We start from the raw sequence: 17,832 nt of genomic DNA, 5'->3' as shown, positions 1-17,832 counted from the left end.
AATAAATTCAATAAAATTCGTATTCGTACTCTTCTTTGACGTATATGTATTATACATATCTCTATTTGATACCGACGATACATATGTACATACACATTCCTGACAAACATCTTAATACTCTTGTTCGACTGTAGGTATAATTGTATATACGAGTATATTTTATTCCATCCAGATCTTATACGCAACCTCATAAAATCACCTTTCCCTTGTTAGTGCCGGTAGGTGTAGCAAACGAGTTTTTCGGCCGCATTTATCGAATTATTTTATTCGACTTCCCATTCGGAAGTCTTTGCGTGGCTGGATTGTAACATTTCATTACGTATACATATACGAATAAATTTCACCTTCAATATATGTTAGTTACATAAAATAAAGTAAAATGATAATCAAAAAAGAAATCATACGAATAAACGAAGAATCGATTATAAAAAAGAAATTAAAGCTAGAACTACCAACATACTATATCCGTCGATTTGAATAAAACAGTATATTCGATATTATTTTTTAACTTATTTAATTTTACAATAATAAATAAAGAAAAATAACTTTTAACTTATATCTATATTTTGATTATAATCTTTGGTAATTATAAAACAAGATATCGGAAATCTATCATTTTTACGTTTTTGGTAATTTTAATGTTAACTATATTACTATTTTAACTATGCCAATCATTTGAATCTATTTGGCAGACGAACTTCTACGCCGGAAATTTAAATTTATGCTAACAATCGCACGATATGAAATTATGCGAAAGACAAACGCGAGTCGAATACGAATATACAGGACGAAAGAAAAATGAGAGAAATACTAAAGAAGCAAGATAGCCAGTGATTAGAAACGCCCGCTGGTTCGCTATTCGTTCTTTTCATTATCGTGATCCTTCCGCTGTTTGTGCGTCGTGCGTCGTGTGTAAAACGTAATGGAAAGAAGGTCGACGAGTAGTGGACGGCACATTAGAAATAGTCGGACAGACGATAAATGTTATCAAGTCTTACTGTCGGTCGCAGAGAGAGCAGATGAAGTCACTCTGCTCACAGGATAACTCGTGATCCTTATTGCGAAACAAGAATCAACGTTTTCATGTATAATGTACATATAATGCAAATATTTGTCGTTCGAAATACAAGTGCATTGGTGTATGTTCATGAATAATTATGTACGTGAAATAAAAAAGTATTTTATACGTTGAATCGATATTATTAATTATATGATAACAACCGTTCGTGTCGATAACAGTGAATTTGTAATAACAGTTGGGATATCGTAATAAAAATTATTTGAATGAATTTTATAAGGTGTTCCACGTTGTCAGAAAATTTAACCTTTCTTAATAATGTGATTTCCTGATGGCGATAAATAATAATCTCAGTTTTATCGATTAAATAAAGAAAAATATAGTGATTATCACAATAATCGGAGATACCTTCTTCACGAATGATAATCAACTTAATGAATCATGTCGTTTCAAAAGATTTTTTCAAATGGAACATCTACGGTCCTTTGGATTGGTTATGTATGAACGAATGTTTTAACGAATTATCTTTAACTTCGACTGATACATACTAAAACAGAGATAAAGACGATAACTCAAGCGAAGTAACGAACAAATAAGTGGATGAATGGACGAACGAAGTTACGGCTTAAATGGTATATGTTAACCGGATGTTAACAAAGAAAATATCGATAAAAGAAGTGAGAGAAAATCGATAGATTAACTATATCGAGCAATCAGTGATTGTTGAATAAAGTGATAGTTATCAATAGTGACTGTTTCGCTTGATAATGTGATCAAAAGCAGAAACCTTCTGTTACACGGAATTTTCAATCGTAACACGTGCCAAGTCGATTTCAGTTCAATTCGTAATCACGATCGAACGTGTGCGTTTCAAAAATTCTCTCGTCATTAAAAATGAAGAACTCACATGACGATACAAGAAAGAAAGCACCGGATGGTGGTTGGGGCTGGTTCGTTTGCCTAGGTAGTAGTTTAATCTCGGTAAGTTCGAATTTTTTTTATTAACAGACCAAAATTATTTAATTTCGAAAGATATAAATCTTCATTTTTTTACACACAGGTGTGTGTAATGTACGTGTGTGTATGTGTACGTGTATGCTGTTAATCTACATAAAAAGAGACCGTTGTTTTGTTTAATCACGATTTCGTTTACATTTTTTACTAACGAAATAACACACCATTTCAATTGCCAAATTGAACACAACTTTAGCATTGAAATAAATAAATACTTTTTTCTTCATTAAAAGGAAATACCAAAATTTTACAATTATCCTCCTTTTTAACAGCTTCGAGCTCGATAAAAGTTTTGTTTTCGTGTATTATTTATACAAATGAAATGATATGACGTTAACAAAGAAATATATTGATATTTCTTTATTAAATAATGAAGAAATATATTAATTTAATAATATACGGTTAGCTCTCCTTGAGGTCGTTGGATCCATCTTTTGGTCTTCTCTTCCAAGATCTTTTGGAAGATCTCCATATCGAATCTACTGGAACGTCAGTGATAATGAGCGTACTTGACGCTATCGTCAATTTTTCAGGTAACCGTTACTTTTTCATTCATTGTTTCGTAATATCTAATTGTTTTATATTGATTGCTTTTATATTGATATAAAAAATTAAAAGACCTCTTTTGATCATCAATTCTCGTACAAATGAAGCGATCAGTATCTTTTTCTTTCTCATAGGTCTCTTTGTTGGACCGTTGTTGAAGAAATACTCTTACAGAAAGGTCGCATTCTTTGGCTCACTTCTAAGTTGCACAGCTCTTATGTTGACATCCAGGGCGGACAGCATGTTTTATTTGATATGTACTTATAGTATTTTAGGAGGTAAATAATCATGCTTTCGTAAACATTCTATTAAGCAACGATTACAACTATTTATTTATATAATGTCAATAATTTGAAAAGTGATCTAAGTCAAATATTCGTTGACTTTTTCGAACAAAATCAATGAATTTTCAAAAATTACAATTTTTCTATTATCTTCGATATATATTTATATGACAATATATATCATAATAGCAATTTATTGCGTTACGACAGGCTTTGGTACAGGAATTGCGATCGCGTCCGCCTTCGTAGCCTTGAACACTTTCTTCGACAAGAAACGCGGACAAGCAGTGGGCTTCTCAATGGCTGGAACAACCTTGGCAATGATGTTGGTACCGCAGGTCCGTAAAATGATTTATGTAACGATTACTAATCCACACAGATATATAATTACTCGACAAAGTATGTATTTTTTTTTACTACAGCTCGTTCATATACTTCTAAGATCGTACGGATTTCGTGGAACAATGTTGATTATAAGTGCATGGGCACTTCATTCGGTAGTAGGTGCCTGTCTTTTGAGGTCTTTGGAAACTAGAAAAGAAATCTCAATTCCTAAAGTAATGTAAAAATTTTATCTTGAATTTCATCAATCGTTATAATAAGAAAATTTTTATCTCAAAAAAAAACATGTTATCCATTTCGAAATAACATGTCAGAAACAATTATCATACGACTGAAACTTATGGAAATATAATGACGTGTGATTATCAAACGATTCTTATAGAAAATCATTGAGCCAAAGGAGAAGGATGCTTTGCTGCAAAATTATTCAATGTCTCTGCGTAAAGTGACGAATGACACGAGTCGTGATACGGACGGTAGAAAGAAAAATGAAACGAAGAACGATTCAAAAATCATCGAGGTCGAGGACGATGAGAATGACAAAAAAACAACGTGCTTTGGCAAAATAAAGAAAACTTTCGATTTGGATCTTCTCAAAGATACGGTCTATCTGAATGTAATTATAGGTACTAGCCTTTATTACGTGGCAGAATCAAATTTCAAGTTGATGACTCCATTTTTCCTCTCGAGCATCGGTTAGTATTGCCTAGCAAAAGAATTCATGAGCGGTATCGTAGCAAGGAACGTTGGTGGTTCGTCGATCGATCGATCTAACACTCTTCATAGATTTATTTAAATCTTGAAAAAGTCGACATTGCTTGTGTTTTATTTATATAAAAAAAAGAACAGACAAGAAAGATTAATTGGAAGCTTTTTTTTTTTTTTGATTATATCGTTAAAAACTTTGCGAACTTGTAAAGGATCAAATCGACCATCTAATGAAAACTAAGCCTCGCTACGGCACTACTTAGAATTTAGCTAGACTCCTCGAGATACTTGACGATCGATAGGAATGACCAAGGCGGAAGTCGCTTTTTGTTTATCCCTCACTGCCTTTACGGACATCCTCGCACGTCTGACGTTACCAACGATCTTCGATAAGTTTGGCTTGAAGAAGAGATCGATATTTTGGATTTGTTCGATCATGGTTGGTTGTGGACGTTCCGGTAAGCTCTTTCATTAAAATCATAATAGACTCATCGCAAATCATCGCTAATTATTTTTCCTACATTCATTATCATTTTTCAGTATTGGCCGAGCGAACGAAAGGAACAACCTTAATAGTGATATTCATAATAATAGGATTTTTGCGTGGAGCTACTTTGGTCAATTTAAACCTCAGTATCTCTGAATGTTGCTCCTTGAAGAGACTCCCTAGTGCTTTCGGAATATTTATGGTTTCGAAGGGTATATTCGTTGTTGCTATGAGTCCACTTATCGGTAAGTAACCGCAAGATATTCTGTACATAATTTCCATTATCATTCATACGAATCTTCACGTGAGCCATGAGAAGAATAATCGATATTAGAAGAAAACGTTTTCATACTGATGCAGGATATATACGAGACTATACGCAAAGCTATAGAGTATGCATTCACGTAATGACGAGCCTGATCATTCTGACTTTTGTCTCGTGGACCGTCGAGTTCTCACATTTCGGCCTACGTAAAAGGAAACGCGACTTGATTGAAGAAACACATAAGAGTACAAGAGAATAACGAGTTGTTCTTTTCTTTTTAACGAGAGCAAAGTATTTATACGACCGCTCATTCAGATTTAAAAGATCCATCTTGGAAAATAGGATGATCAATCTTGTACAGTAATTCAAGTATTATTACCGAGTTCCAATTTGCGATATATAATACGTTTAATTATATGCTACTGACTATTATTTTTACTTTATTAAACGATAAAAATGCACTTAAACATGATCACAGATTTTAATTAATTCTTTCCCATTCCTCAACGCTCCTATAGTTCATTCATACTTTTTTGTACTAAGAAAGAATCAACAGCATCAGTAAGAAGACATTTGATCTCTATGTAGATTATTTTATTATTTGTCTTTCCGGTATCACTATTAACGAGATTAGGCGTAGGTAAATTAAACCAAGAATAGCGTTAGATCATTTCATCACTATTCTCTCAACGCTATAATGGTGCACAATTACGGACTCTAAGAATTTATACGTATTATGTCTTATCGTTAATTTAACATTACATCAGAGATCTATTATCATCCTCATGATTTCTTTTATCATTGTGGGAATACCATGTACAATAGGTGATCTCTTTATATCGGTACTAACGAATGATGGATAATATGTACTTCGTAACTTATATTACAAATAATAAAAATTACATCGCGCAATCGTCGACATTTTTTTAATATTTTATTATATCTTCATCTTACACGTGTTAGTTATAGATTTCAAATAATATCGATCATTCATCACTAAATTAATTTATATGGAATTTATTAGGTTCAATAATTCCCTTTAATATTTTTTAATAAGGAAAAAAATTAAATTTGCATTGAAATTTATTACAATATAAGATGAATATATTTATTTTGCACAAGGACTTTCTGAATACTTTGCTTTATGATAAATCGATATTGTAACAGATGCTCCGAAATGATAAATTATAAATATTTGCTAATCAGATATTTTTCGTTAAGCATGATTATTTCGATTTCTTAAAACTCAACAATCGGTCGGTAAGGAAGAGAAGTTAAAATCGCTTTGAAAGTAGCAATAAAGGAGGCGTCTCGAGCGTAATCGTCTTATATGTCTCGAACGCACGTAGATAATATAAGATGAAGATACGAATACGAAAGTGACAGCACACTCTGGAATATATTTTATAAAGGCGATTACAATCGTGTCATCGTTGACTCACAAGGTTTAGTCTCGAAACGATCGCAGTTCGTGTTGAAACGTAACGTAATATAATCGTTTTTATTTCTTCCACGTGATCATTAAAATATGGAAATATACAAACTGGAAAAATACGAAGAGGAAAAGAAAGACTGAATGAACAACATAAATTTTTCCAATAATTAAATGGTATCGTTTACTCGATGATTCAATTCATTTCTACGAAACGTTTAATTATTATTTGTGTTTTATATTAATACGAACGAATAATCATGGACAATATGAGCAAAGAGACATTAATGATTTATCAAATAACAAAGTCGAAAAAAAAGTAATGAATAGGCACTCATACGCGTTATTTATAACAAATAATTATAATTTATTTATAACAAATAATTTGCGTAAGAACGATATGCTCATAAATATAAAATATTTCCATTAAACGAACTTTGACATATAGCAAGAAACGATAATTATTCATAATAATATGAAAATTTCAAATAGCAAGTAAAAAAAAAATGAAATCATTCAATCGATCGATTAATTACTAGATCGATTTTCTATCGATAAAAAATCAACCTTTTTTGTACTGTTAAAGAGATAAAATGAAATAATTATTATACGTTTCAGATTAATTAATAAGAGAATAGTTTTTAATTGGACGTGTCACCTAGCGATATCAAAATTTATCATAAAAATAATTTAAGTTGACACTTAATGAATAAGATTATTACCTATCATTATACAGAACTAGATCGAATATATACTATAAATGTACATAAGAAGAGTAGAAGCAATTCAGCCGATTAAAGTGTCCATGAAGTGCTCCGTCTTATTTCTACTCCGCTTATCTAACATCAAAGTACTATCAACTATATATAATATCAACATGCTGTAATTTGAGTTTTTAGAAAAGATATTACAAAAATAACTTTTATACTTTATTTATTATGCTAACTATTAAAGGTATTACCAATTCTTCCGAATTAAAATTAATTATATTATATAAAATATAAAACTATATATCATCTGCTTTAAAAGAAATAAGAATGTTACAAAAATTTTAAATTTTTGATTAACCATATAAAATTAGAAAATTCTCTTTTGCGTATGTTTTTAACTCTTAATTCCGCTGCTAGAACGGAACAATTTTTTACAACATTATCCCGCCCTTTTTATTGCTCAAACGGCATATGATTACGAAATCATAGAAATAATATATATATCATTAAACAGTTAAGTATAGGTAAGCGTGATTAATATTTTCATGTGCGGGTGAGAGAACCAATTATTCATTTTTTTTTCTTGCTTTCTCTATCATTCTTATTCTATCTTCATGTTCCTATCAAAAAATCCATCTTGTATCTTATCTTTCTATCTCTATCTCTCTCTTCCTCTCTCTCTCTCTCTCTCTCTCTCTCTCTCTTTCTCTCTCTCTCTCTCTCTCTCTCTCTTTCTCTCTATCTCTCTATCCTGATTTGTATACTGATCAATTATCTAAAAGCAACAGTCTGCAGACTACTCGAAGACGAACCATCAAAGAGAGACGTTAGAAAGATTTTATTCGTGAAAAATTTCAAAACTGATCGATAAGATCGATATCATGACTCGTTGTGAAGCTGACAGAGGCTGGGCTTGGATGATCGTTCTCGGTGTCACCATTATTAACGTAAGTCCGTCCCTTATCTCCCATATTCCTCAATTTGAAATACATCTCAAAAAATCTGAGAAGTTGATAAGAGTACATATATATATATACTTTATACATTCGTTCTATTTTAATATATTATCATTTTCTTCCTCACTTCTACTTTTTATTGAAATTCTCTTAAATGCAACCTTTATCCCGTGATATTCGTCTGTTTATCTTTTATAGTATACGATATACTAATGTGATATACGATAATAGATCGATTTTTTCTTCCCTTTGTTTTTAGTTTAATAGAATTATGTATTTATATTTAGAATAGTATATTAAAAAGAATATCCTTTATTTATCTTTCATATTGATAAACATTGAAAAATAATATAAAATTCATAATTCGATTGTTTCGTCTAATTAATTATTCAATTGTCACGTTTTTTTATCCCATTCAATGACACGGATAAGTTTGACATTATAAAACATTTATGGACGATCGTAAATATGGCACATTCTTAAGAAAAAAAGCAAATTTTCGTATCTTAGCAATATGATATCTATTCTCAAATCCTAACGACTTGTTTCGACAAGCAACGAGTACTTACGATATAAAAGAGTCTCAACATTACGAGTGAAGATATTCGTTTTTTGAAAAATGAATGACTATATACGAAAATAATTTGTTTGTTTGATTTTATAGCTATCTGTACTGCCGATTCAACAATGTTATGGTCTTATTTTTGGAAAACGTTTTACGAGTCTCGGTATCAGCGCAACGCAAACATCCTTGATACTTCATTTAAACGGTACAATATGCTGCAGCCTGGGCTTGATAAGTGGACCCATGATGAAAAAATTCTCATGTCGCAAAGTCGCTTTTTTTGGTAGTTTTACAATCGTCATTGGAATATCTACTACGGCATTCGCTCTTTCTCTTCCTACCATCATTGTAGGCTATTGCGTTATTATCGGTAATTATAGAAAATAAAAAAAACATTTTTTTTAATAAGAGCATTATACCCACCTATGGATTTTAATTTTTTTTTATTTTACACAATTTTTTTATCCTTTGTTTTGAATTAGGAATCGGACAAGGTATCATCTATCCAGCATCGAGTTTAGCATTGAACACGTATTTTAGAAAAAAACGTAATATAGCAATGGGACTTTGCGTAACATTGACCGGTCTTGGTCCTATTCTAATGCCACTTTTAATAGTGAAGCTTTTAGACGCATACGCTACTACGGGAACTTTAATAATTTTCGCTGGAATCGCTGCGAATTCTTTCGTAGGTGCTTGCTTGTTAAGACCGTTCGTAAATAACGACGGTCTTAACAAAAAAATAAAAACTGAGGTAATTCAATGTTTATATCTTAATACTTTACTATCTGTATTTTATCAATAAAATAGAAGATACTTATCTGTCGGCAGTAAAATTTACATGATAAGTATTAAATAGTATTATCATTTATATAATAATATTTAACAATATTTCAATAGGATTATAATGTGAATAATGAGGCTACACTGGCAAATGAAAATGAAAGTGACGTCGAAAAATATGTTGTCGAGTGCCAATTATTGAACGACCAAGAACAAATTAAAAAACAAGAAAGTCTAGAAAAGATTTTTAAAGAAACAAAGACGAAAACGAAACGTAGTTTTTTTCAAAAGATCTCGACTAACCTGGATCTCATACTTTTACAAGATTTACGTTATATTTTTGTGGTGATAGGTAAAAAAAAAGAAAAGAAAAAATTTATGGGACAATTATTTCATTTGAAATAATAAAAAATAAAAACTCTTTTTCTCATTGAAAATAGGTATGGGCATGTCTTTGGTAGCTGAGACGAACTTCAATGCGTTGATACCTTTCGTCCTCGAAAAAGTATCAGGATTAAAAATAAAGGAGATTGCGACTATAATGTCTATCCAAGCTGCCTTTGATATCGCTGGACGTCTTTGTGTTCCTCTAATCGCACAAAAAGCCCATTGGACTCCAAGAAATCTTTACGTGATATCCTTGATAGGATCTACATTTGGAAGGATGAGTACGTAGAACAACGTAAAATATTTGGAAATGAAATAGCGAAGAAGTCAACCTGAAAAATGCAGTGTTTATCGGGGTGGGTTGATTTCAGTTATTTCAGAAATTGAACGTAACCATCAGATTTTTATTTTGAAAAAATTCTCCTTCATTCCTTTTTTTTAATTTCATTTAATTTTCAAGAATTCTATCTTTTTTAATTAGTCATATTGGAGCATTAGTCACATTATAAAAAATAATACGAAAAATTCGTTTCTTTTCTCTTTTCGAAATAATTCGATATTAATACTATAAATATTAATACTATAAATTTGTTTACAGTTCTTTGTACCTGGGGTGATGATTACGTCGTCGTAATCCTAGTTGCTGTTATCGTAGGAATAGCAAAGGGTACAAAGGCTGTTTTTCAAACTCTGATCATACCAGATTATGTTCCATTGGAAAGGTTACCAGCAGCATCTGGTATTCAAATGGTTTGCAATGGCATTTTGTCTATTATTCTGGGACCAATCATAGGTTAATATCTAATAATAATATTAATTATTATTTATGAATTTTAAAAATATAATAAACATTTATTTATTTATTTGTAATATTTCCAGGCATGGTACATGATTTAACTGGAAGTTACATTGGTTCTTTGCATTTCACATCCGCGATGAGTATGTTTTGCGTATTTTTGTGGCTACTCGGAGGACTTTGGTCTCCTTTTGGTAAACATGTGAAAGTAAAAAATAATGGGAACACGCCGAATGAGAGATGTTTGGCGGAAAATCAGAATGAAAGTCAGGATATTCGATGATATATTCAGTTTTATACTATAAATTAAAAAAAAAATCTATTTCTTCTAAAAACAAAAAATTCATAACATTCGTTACTTCTCGTACATCATCTCTTCAGCGCGAATATGTGAGATATTTCAATAGAAGAGTATCTATATATTTGTATACAAGAAAAGAGTGTTACAAAAAAGAATTCAATATAATATTAAAATGGAAATTTTTAAAAAGTTTGTTTTTCATTGAAAATAGAAGTTTCAAAAATCGTCATTTTAAAACGAAAAAATGTAGATCATTTTTATGAATATATCTTAAACGTTTAATGTATCCAGATTTTTATTAATGATCTATAATATTTTCGGGGTCGATTATCTCTATCTCTAATAAGTAAGCATTCGTAAAAAAATTGGCTTAAGGGCTTGAATAGCTTAGTGGTTTAAAATAGTTATCCAAGTTCAGATAACATTTCTAATCATCAGCAGATTTAACTTTTATTACAAATCACACAGATTGATGCTATAGCAACAATTACGAAATCCTTATTAAGCAGTACAAAAAAAATTAAGAATTTTTGAAAGAATATACATACATTTTTGCAATATTAAAATATAATGCAAGTATGATAACGAAAGGAAAACGTGTAAAACACTATTTATAAACATTAAAATAAGAGTATGATAAGACAAATCTTAATAATTCTTTATTTGTTAGATGGGATGACCAGGAAAAAGTTATTGTCATTGCCAAAATCGAAAATCATTCATAAATTCGTCAAAGTCAATTTCCAATTTTTCTATCCATGTTGACTACATTTGTTATTCAGCTTGACAGATACTGTAAATATATCCTTTAAGTCTTTAAAGGATATATTTACCCTTTTTTAACACTGTATATGGTATTTATGATATCAGATGTTAATGTTTAAAACGACTTGTACGATGTGCAAATATTCCTAAGTATTCCTAATTTCTAAAATGATATTTTTTTTCATTGCAAAAATGAAATAGTACTGATAGAAGAAATTATAAGGATCATCCGATGTGCATTCAGTTATCAAGCTATATTTTATTTATTTACTGTCTATCGTAGCCTCGTTATATAAACGTGCAAAAATGAATCTTCGTATAAAGGATAACAATATCTGACGGAATATATATATATATATATATATAATATTATAAATTTTCTATTTTTACTCGTTTTAATTAGGGTGAAGTGACAAACGGAAATGTGTTTCTCTGTGAACAAAGAAACGACAATTTACGTTTATTATTCACAATATTAAATCTTATTTAATATATTACAAATTTTCTTATAGTTCTCGTGTTACTTTTCTCTTCTACGTTATATTTCATACTGTCCGTTTCTCTTCCAAATCTTAACCGCTCGGTTTGTAGGTCACAAAAGAAATTGTAAATAATAAAGGACAATGGAAGGGCGGGTTATGAGACGCAAATCTATCTGAAGAAAGTATACTTTCTTTACATATATATATAAAATATATAATAATAATAAAATTTATTATATACAGATACTCTTTATAAGGAGATATATGTATATATATTCTATAATTTAAAATAACAATTTTAATCTAATCGCGAACATGTACTCGATATCAGACAAACACACTGTATTTCGATAAGCATTTTAATTTAAGTAAATTTACTGAAAGCAAGTTTTAACATTATATATGTCACAATCCTGAAACATATTCAAAAATTTATTTTAAAATATATTTAAAATATATTTATAATATATTTATTTTTATTTAAAAAAGAAATAATAAGTAGGAAAATATTATTCAATTTAATTAAGATATATAATTGATTAAACTTAGTAATAATAGCATTATAGAATTAGCATTATATCATTAACGTACTAACTGCCACATTCATTTTGTACGTTTTACTTTAAGAATAAATAGAATTTTCATTATTATAAGTATATAATAATTAATTATTATATAATGTAATTAAATAAAACTTTATTGTTATCACTAATATGTTTAATTCACTTATAGTCACGCATAATCGCATTATGTATTTATACAAGATTGCACAAAAGGATAATAAAGTAATGTAAAGTTACGTTGATGAACTTCATTTATGAAAGTATTGAAATAAAGAAGAAATAACTTAAAGAAAACTATTTTTGACAATATTTACTACTTAATATTAAAAATTCGAAAAGAAGTTGCTATGAAGAAGAAACAATTCTAGATGCGTTAGAGTCATTATAAATAATACGTAATAATAATTTTTGATCAAATTTTTCAAGAAATTGCAAAATAATACAAATATTGTTGAATTTAAATGTCAGAATCGTTTTTTGAAGAAATTCATGATTTATGATGCACTACACAAAGAAAAGCAAAAATCTATATTATGATGCTGAAGAAAAGAGTTTTTTAAGAATAGATATAATTAATCCAGGAACATTTTTGATATCTTAAATTAATGTCGATTCGTTTAAACTTATCCTACCGTTCACGTAATTCTTTAAATATAATTTTATCACAAAAAAAAAATTTTTTAAATATTGGGCTCACGTACAAAATAGCCACATTAGAAAATAGCCTTCGTAACAATAATATTTTTCATAACTCTGATGATACCATTGTACGTGTTATTATCGAGATTACCTGCTACAGTGGAATTTAACAATTGGTCAGTGGAATGATTTACCTTATCTTGAGAATTGTTATCAGTTAGATAGAAAACGTGATAAATTATACTATTATGCATCACTATCTAAACATTCACGCATTTAACAACTATTTTTTAAATAATAGATAATTACCTTAGAAAGAGAAAAAAAAAGAAAGGAAATCAAATAAAAGAGGGCGTGGAAGAACATTAATACATGTGGTTGTATTAAGCAAAACTGCTTCTCATTGATATTTCTCGATTATTTTCAAGAATTTAATTCTAATTAATTAGAATACATCAAGTAATTATTAAATGAAAAATAAATCTATTATCCATTTAACAAAAACCAAATTGATTATTTCTTTTTTATTTTATAAAATTGATATGTCGAACTTGTGACTTAAGATTTTAATAAGTAATTTGATTTTAAACATTTATATTAAATAATTTTTTCTATTTTACATCGGAACTAGCTATAATTCCTTATTTCTTATTACGTGATTCTTATATCTGATTACACTACTATACTCCTAAATTAACGCTTTTATATACACATCTCAAATTTTGATACTGTTATAATGATAATAAAAAATAAACATATTGTAATTACTATATGCCATCTTTCACATAAATTATGCTAAAATATTTTAATTAATATTATTTTTGAATATATGAATTTTACTTTCTACATCAATTTATAAAACGAATTATAACGGATTATAACGGATTATGATGCATATATTTATTATGCATCATTATCTCAAGTATACGACACAATTCATAACGAAAGAATGTCACGTGTATCATTTTAAAAAATTACAAACTAAAATGTAACATTGACACTCTAGTATATTAATTGTTTAATTGCACGTGTGTAAATACATGATGCAATAAACTAAGATATGCACATTAAGAAATTTTTCTTCATTTATACTTCAACTTTAAAATGTTGATTCATCATTCAGGAAAACATATTTAATATTCATAATAAATCTACTGATAATATCAATTATAAAATATTATATATCTCAATCGTTCAGCATTATTCCTGAAGGTCATTTATCAATAATCTACTGAGAATGACAGAACATATTTCGTGTCGAGATTAGATTAAAGTCACACTTATCTCATAGGAATGAGTTGGTAATATTGATCGCTTGGCTGCCAAGCGTGTTACTTATAGTTGCAAAACGATGCATGAACTGAAATCCATTCATTATAAATAACTACGTCGTAGCAATAATTGTCAGAAGAAATGAAAGATCTGAAGGAAAAAGAAACAAGTTAGAAAAAACAAAAATAAAACAAACTCGACGAAAAATTTGAAAAATTTTGATCAAAATAACAAAAAGTCATAAAACAGGTGCGCGAAGAACGAGGCTAGTACAGAAGATGGGTCATTTTTTTATTTTCATCTGATAACAAAGAAACAAGATCGAAGAGTAAAAACTTAATAAAAATGATTACTCTTGTACCGCCGGACGGAGGATATGGTTGGATAATCGTCATGGCATATGCATTTAACAACGTAAGTTTTATGAATATGTAAATGATAATTTCCAAATTCAAGAAAGTTAAATTATCAAGAGCTCTTTTTAGCTTGCCATGATACCTATCATGCAAGGTTCAGGTCTAGTATTTAAGGATTTGTTTCCATTGTTAAACATCAATGGTACACAAAGCAGTACTATTATTAGTACCAACTCGGCATTTGGCATGATATTAGGTTTAATCAATGGTCCACTTTTACGATATTTTGGGTACAGAAAAGTGGCCATCGCTGGTTCTCTGTTATATTCTATCGGTATAATACTAACAACGTTCTCAAGAACATTTACTCTTATTATGATCACGTACGGTGTAATAGCATGTAAGTAATTCTTTGTTTTTCTTTGTGCTTCTTCAAAGACGTACTTCTCATAATCTTATTTTGTTTGCGTTTTAAGCTGTTGGAATGAACCTTGCAGGATCGGCCTTTTCTCTCGCACTCAACACCTACTTCACAACGAAAAGAGGACGTGCAACCGGTTGGGCCATCACTATTATGGGTATAGGTTCGATCTTTATGCCACCAATAACAACTTTCTTGCTCCATAAATACGGGTCCCAGGTAATTTAGGTTTTTACTTCGAACAATAGTTAGACGTCTTTATTTCGATTATCCATTAATAACATTTCAGATAACGATATAGAACATCGTAGAAATTTTTATTGCTACAAATTGTTATGAAACTATCAGTTTTGTATTATGTAATTATCAGTTGTAATAGTGTATTGAATTACTTTAGTCTTTAATGTAATATAAACTCTACTTTTAGTTAATATTTATGCAAAATCATGCATCTAAATTTCACCTCATGAGAGTTATCAACGTGGCAACGTGATAATGAGTTTTGTTATTAATAGTAGTGTTTCCGATTCAAATACAAAGTAATAATTCCAAAATAGGGCACGCTATTGATATTTGGTTCCTATTCTCTACACGCGGTAATAGGCGCTTTGATGTTACATCCTATAAAATGGCACATGAAAAAACAATCAGACGTTAAAGATCAGAATAAGCAGAAGATTATCGAGAACATAGAAAAAGAACACTCTGTTGGTAATTATTTATTTGCTTTCATTTTCAATGAAAACAATTGATAAAGAATATTCTAATTACAACGAACATGAATTGATCATTTAAATTTTGCTCTTTTATGATGTTTGAAATATATACTAAACGAAATTTCAGAAAACAAAGATACTTTTCATGACGCACCATTGATGGAAGAACAACAAAAGCATAAAAGTCTAACTATAACAAATATCAATCACGATATCGAAGGCATTAGCATTTATGGTTTTGAAACTCCATTATCGCGACAGCTTTCAGAAACGACGAGACGTTTGTAGACCAAATATTATTTACTTATTTTGTTTAGCTTGATAATTCCAGAATATTACGATTACATTATTTTTTACTTTTAGCCATTTCGCAAGAGATGAGTCTTGATGGTTGGACATGGATTAATAATTACGAATCAAGTAATCGAACACGTTCCAAGTCAGATTATCACTGGTGGAATTCAGGTAAATTTCATTATTTCTTAATCTAAAATCCAACACAACCATCCATAATGCAATTATCTATAATTTCTATTGTTTTATTCTAGCGAAAAGCATAAATAGTATCAATCTCAACAGTAGTCTAAGTATTTTCGATGAAGATCCAGCTTGCCAACCTCTGCGAAAGAATTTAAGCTTCAGTAGTACGAATAAAATATCAAAAGCGAAAAGTTGTCAAAGTATAAGGGAAGATAATCACATTCCACAAAACAATAACGAGATAATGATAAATGATTCAAATATAGAGAATCAAAACGATACTTGTGAAAAGTAAGTCAAATGTGAATGAAAAATTTTTTTAATTTATTTATCTTATCGCAAACTTTTTTAACATTATTACTATAAATTGTAGTTCATAACGTAACAATGATATGCCAACAGGCAAAAAAAGAAAACGAGATTCGTGCGAATTTTACAATGGATAATCGCCTTTTACGATCTCGATCTTCTACGAGATCGTATATATGTCAATATAATGTTGGGCATGTCGATTGCCATTTTCGCGGAAATTAATTTCTCTTTATTGACTCCCTTCATTCTGGCTGACCGTGGTTTATTGACAAATGAAATCGCAATTATAATGAGCACCATTGCCTCGGTTGATCTTGTTCTCCGATGTTGTGCTCCATATCTTGGAGAATGGCTTCATCTAACACCGAGACCAATGTACACTATCAGTTTAATCTTACTTATTATTAGCAGAACAGGTACTAAATGATTTTATTATTCACGTACTACACCTTTCGAAATTTTTTTTTTCATATTTCCTTTTTTTAATGCAGGTTTAATATTTACCCATTCTTTTACACAAGTGATAGTTGTTGCTACAGGTTTAGGAATTGCCAAAGGGATTAGATCTGTTTATATGTCATTGGTCATACCAAGCTATGTGTCGATTAACCGACTACCATATGCTTCTGCGATACAGATGACGGTAAATGGATTCATCATGATAAGTGCTGGACCATGTTTAGGTATAATTTAGAATATCCAGTTGAATCCCTTTATATAAAATTTTCCTCGAAAAAATAGTTTAAATTTTGCTGTTACGATTAAGTAGAAAGCGTAAAACAGTGACGAATTCTTTGTACCGTAGGTATAATTAGAGACGCAATGGGAAGTTACACGCCCTGCATCGTCATAATTAATAGTATGACGGCCTTGACCGTCACTCTATGGCTGACGGAGTTGATCATCTTGCGAAGAACGAAACTGCGATTGAAACAAACACAACAGGATCTCACTGAACAGAATATTTAGGAATATAATAGAATCGTTTTTACTGTACATTCGGTCATAAATTAAGATATATTTTAATTTAATATCGAAATATTATTTTGGCAATTTTCTCAAGTTCTTTTAACATGCTTTTTAACAAAGAAATAAAAGGCGATGTTGGAATGGTCTTAATTAAGGTCGTGTCCTTGTTCTATTCCCTTTTACTAAAGAAATAGATCTAATTACGAGCAAAAAATAAAGAAATGAGATGCTATGAACTAACAATAGATAATTTTTTCCCACGT

The 17,832-nt window shown here is 29.8% G+C and overlaps 3 protein-coding genes across 6 annotated transcripts; all 3 read left to right on the top strand.

Annotated features, from left to right (window-relative positions):
* Positions 1 to 926: 926 nt before the first annotated feature.
* Positions 927 to 5,131, top strand: LOC124424782 (monocarboxylate transporter 14-like). The gene is made up of 9 exons (XM_046964285.1): positions 927 to 1,999; positions 2,439 to 2,565; positions 2,713 to 2,856; positions 3,073 to 3,200; positions 3,285 to 3,419; positions 3,587 to 3,899; positions 4,215 to 4,370; positions 4,453 to 4,644; positions 4,760 to 5,131. Exons 1-9 carry the CDS (start codon positions 1,913 to 1,915, stop codon positions 4,921 to 4,923), a joined length of 1,446 nt encoding a protein of 481 aa, XP_046820241.1. The 5' UTR covers positions 927 to 1,912; the 3' UTR covers positions 4,924 to 5,131.
* Positions 5,132 to 5,268: 137 nt separating this feature from the next.
* Positions 5,269 to 10,783, top strand: LOC124424781 (monocarboxylate transporter 9-like). Of its 3 annotated transcripts, none has more exons than XM_046964284.1 (8): positions 5,269 to 6,273; positions 7,602 to 7,753; positions 8,427 to 8,697; positions 8,810 to 9,081; positions 9,228 to 9,462; positions 9,551 to 9,778; positions 10,096 to 10,290; positions 10,377 to 10,783. In XM_046964284.1, the coding sequence occupies exons 2-8, from the start codon at positions 7,688 to 7,690 to the stop codon at positions 10,574 to 10,576; spliced, it is 1,467 nt and encodes a 488-aa protein (XP_046820240.1). In that variant the 5' UTR covers positions 5,269 to 6,273; positions 7,602 to 7,687; the 3' UTR covers positions 10,577 to 10,783. The 3 variants fall into 3 exon arrangements, with proteins under 3 accessions (XP_046820240.1, XP_046820239.1, XP_046820238.1); XM_046964283.1 differs by having other exon boundaries at positions 7,595 to 7,753; XM_046964282.1 differs by having other exon boundaries at positions 7,589 to 7,753.
* Positions 10,784 to 14,295: 3,512 nt separating this feature from the next.
* Positions 14,296 to 17,805, top strand: LOC124424951. 2 transcript variants are annotated; one of them, XM_046964622.1, is made up of 10 exons: positions 14,296 to 14,729; positions 14,801 to 15,071; positions 15,148 to 15,311; positions 15,650 to 15,803; positions 15,936 to 16,088; positions 16,172 to 16,273; positions 16,357 to 16,579; positions 16,691 to 17,016; positions 17,092 to 17,283; positions 17,406 to 17,805. In XM_046964622.1, exons 1-10 carry the CDS (start codon positions 14,661 to 14,663, stop codon positions 17,567 to 17,569), a joined length of 1,818 nt encoding a protein of 605 aa, XP_046820578.1. In that variant the 5' UTR covers positions 14,296 to 14,660; the 3' UTR covers positions 17,570 to 17,805. The 2 variants fall into 2 exon arrangements, with proteins under 2 accessions (XP_046820578.1, XP_046820579.1); XM_046964623.1 differs by having other exon boundaries at positions 14,297 to 14,729; positions 14,968 to 15,071.
* The last annotated feature ends 27 nt before the right edge of the window (positions 17,806 to 17,832 follow it).

Source organism: Vespa crabro, chromosome 6 (assembly GCF_910589235.1).
Source record: "Vespa crabro chromosome 6, iyVesCrab1.2, whole genome shotgun sequence".
In the NCBI taxonomy this organism is placed as follows: Eukaryota; Metazoa; Arthropoda; class Insecta; order Hymenoptera; family Vespidae; genus Vespa; species Vespa crabro.
This window is presented reverse-complemented; position numbering and strand designations above follow the sequence as displayed.

Coding starts and splice junctions, on each gene's coding strand:
- LOC124424951 (XM_046964622.1), top strand. CDS start 14,661: ATGATTACTCTTGTACCGCCGGACGGAGGATATGGTTGGATAATCGTC. Junction 17,017..17,091: donor ACTTATTATTAGCAGAACAG/GTACTAAATGAT, acceptor TTTTTAATGCAG/GTTTAATATTTACCCATTCT. Junction 17,284..17,405: donor AAGTGCTGGACCATGTTTAG/GTATAATTTAGA, acceptor TTTGTACCGTAG/GTATAATTAGAGACGCAATG.
- LOC124424782 (XM_046964285.1), top strand. CDS start 1,913: ATGAAGAACTCACATGACGATACAAGAAAGAAAGCACCGGATGGTGGT. Junction 2,857..3,072: donor TACTTATAGTATTTTAGGAG/GTAAATAATCAT, acceptor GCGTTACGACAG/GCTTTGGTACAGGAATTGCG. Junction 3,201..3,284: donor CAATGATGTTGGTACCGCAG/GTCCGTAAAATG, acceptor TTTTTACTACAG/CTCGTTCATATACTTCTAAG.
- LOC124424781 (XM_046964284.1), top strand. CDS start 7,688: ATGACTCGTTGTGAAGCTGACAGAGGCTGGGCTTGGATGATCGTTCTC. Junction 8,698..8,809: donor AGGCTATTGCGTTATTATCG/GTAATTATAGAA, acceptor GTTTTGAATTAG/GAATCGGACAAGGTATCATC. Junction 9,463..9,550: donor TTATATTTTTGTGGTGATAG/GTAAAAAAAAAG, acceptor CATTGAAAATAG/GTATGGGCATGTCTTTGGTA.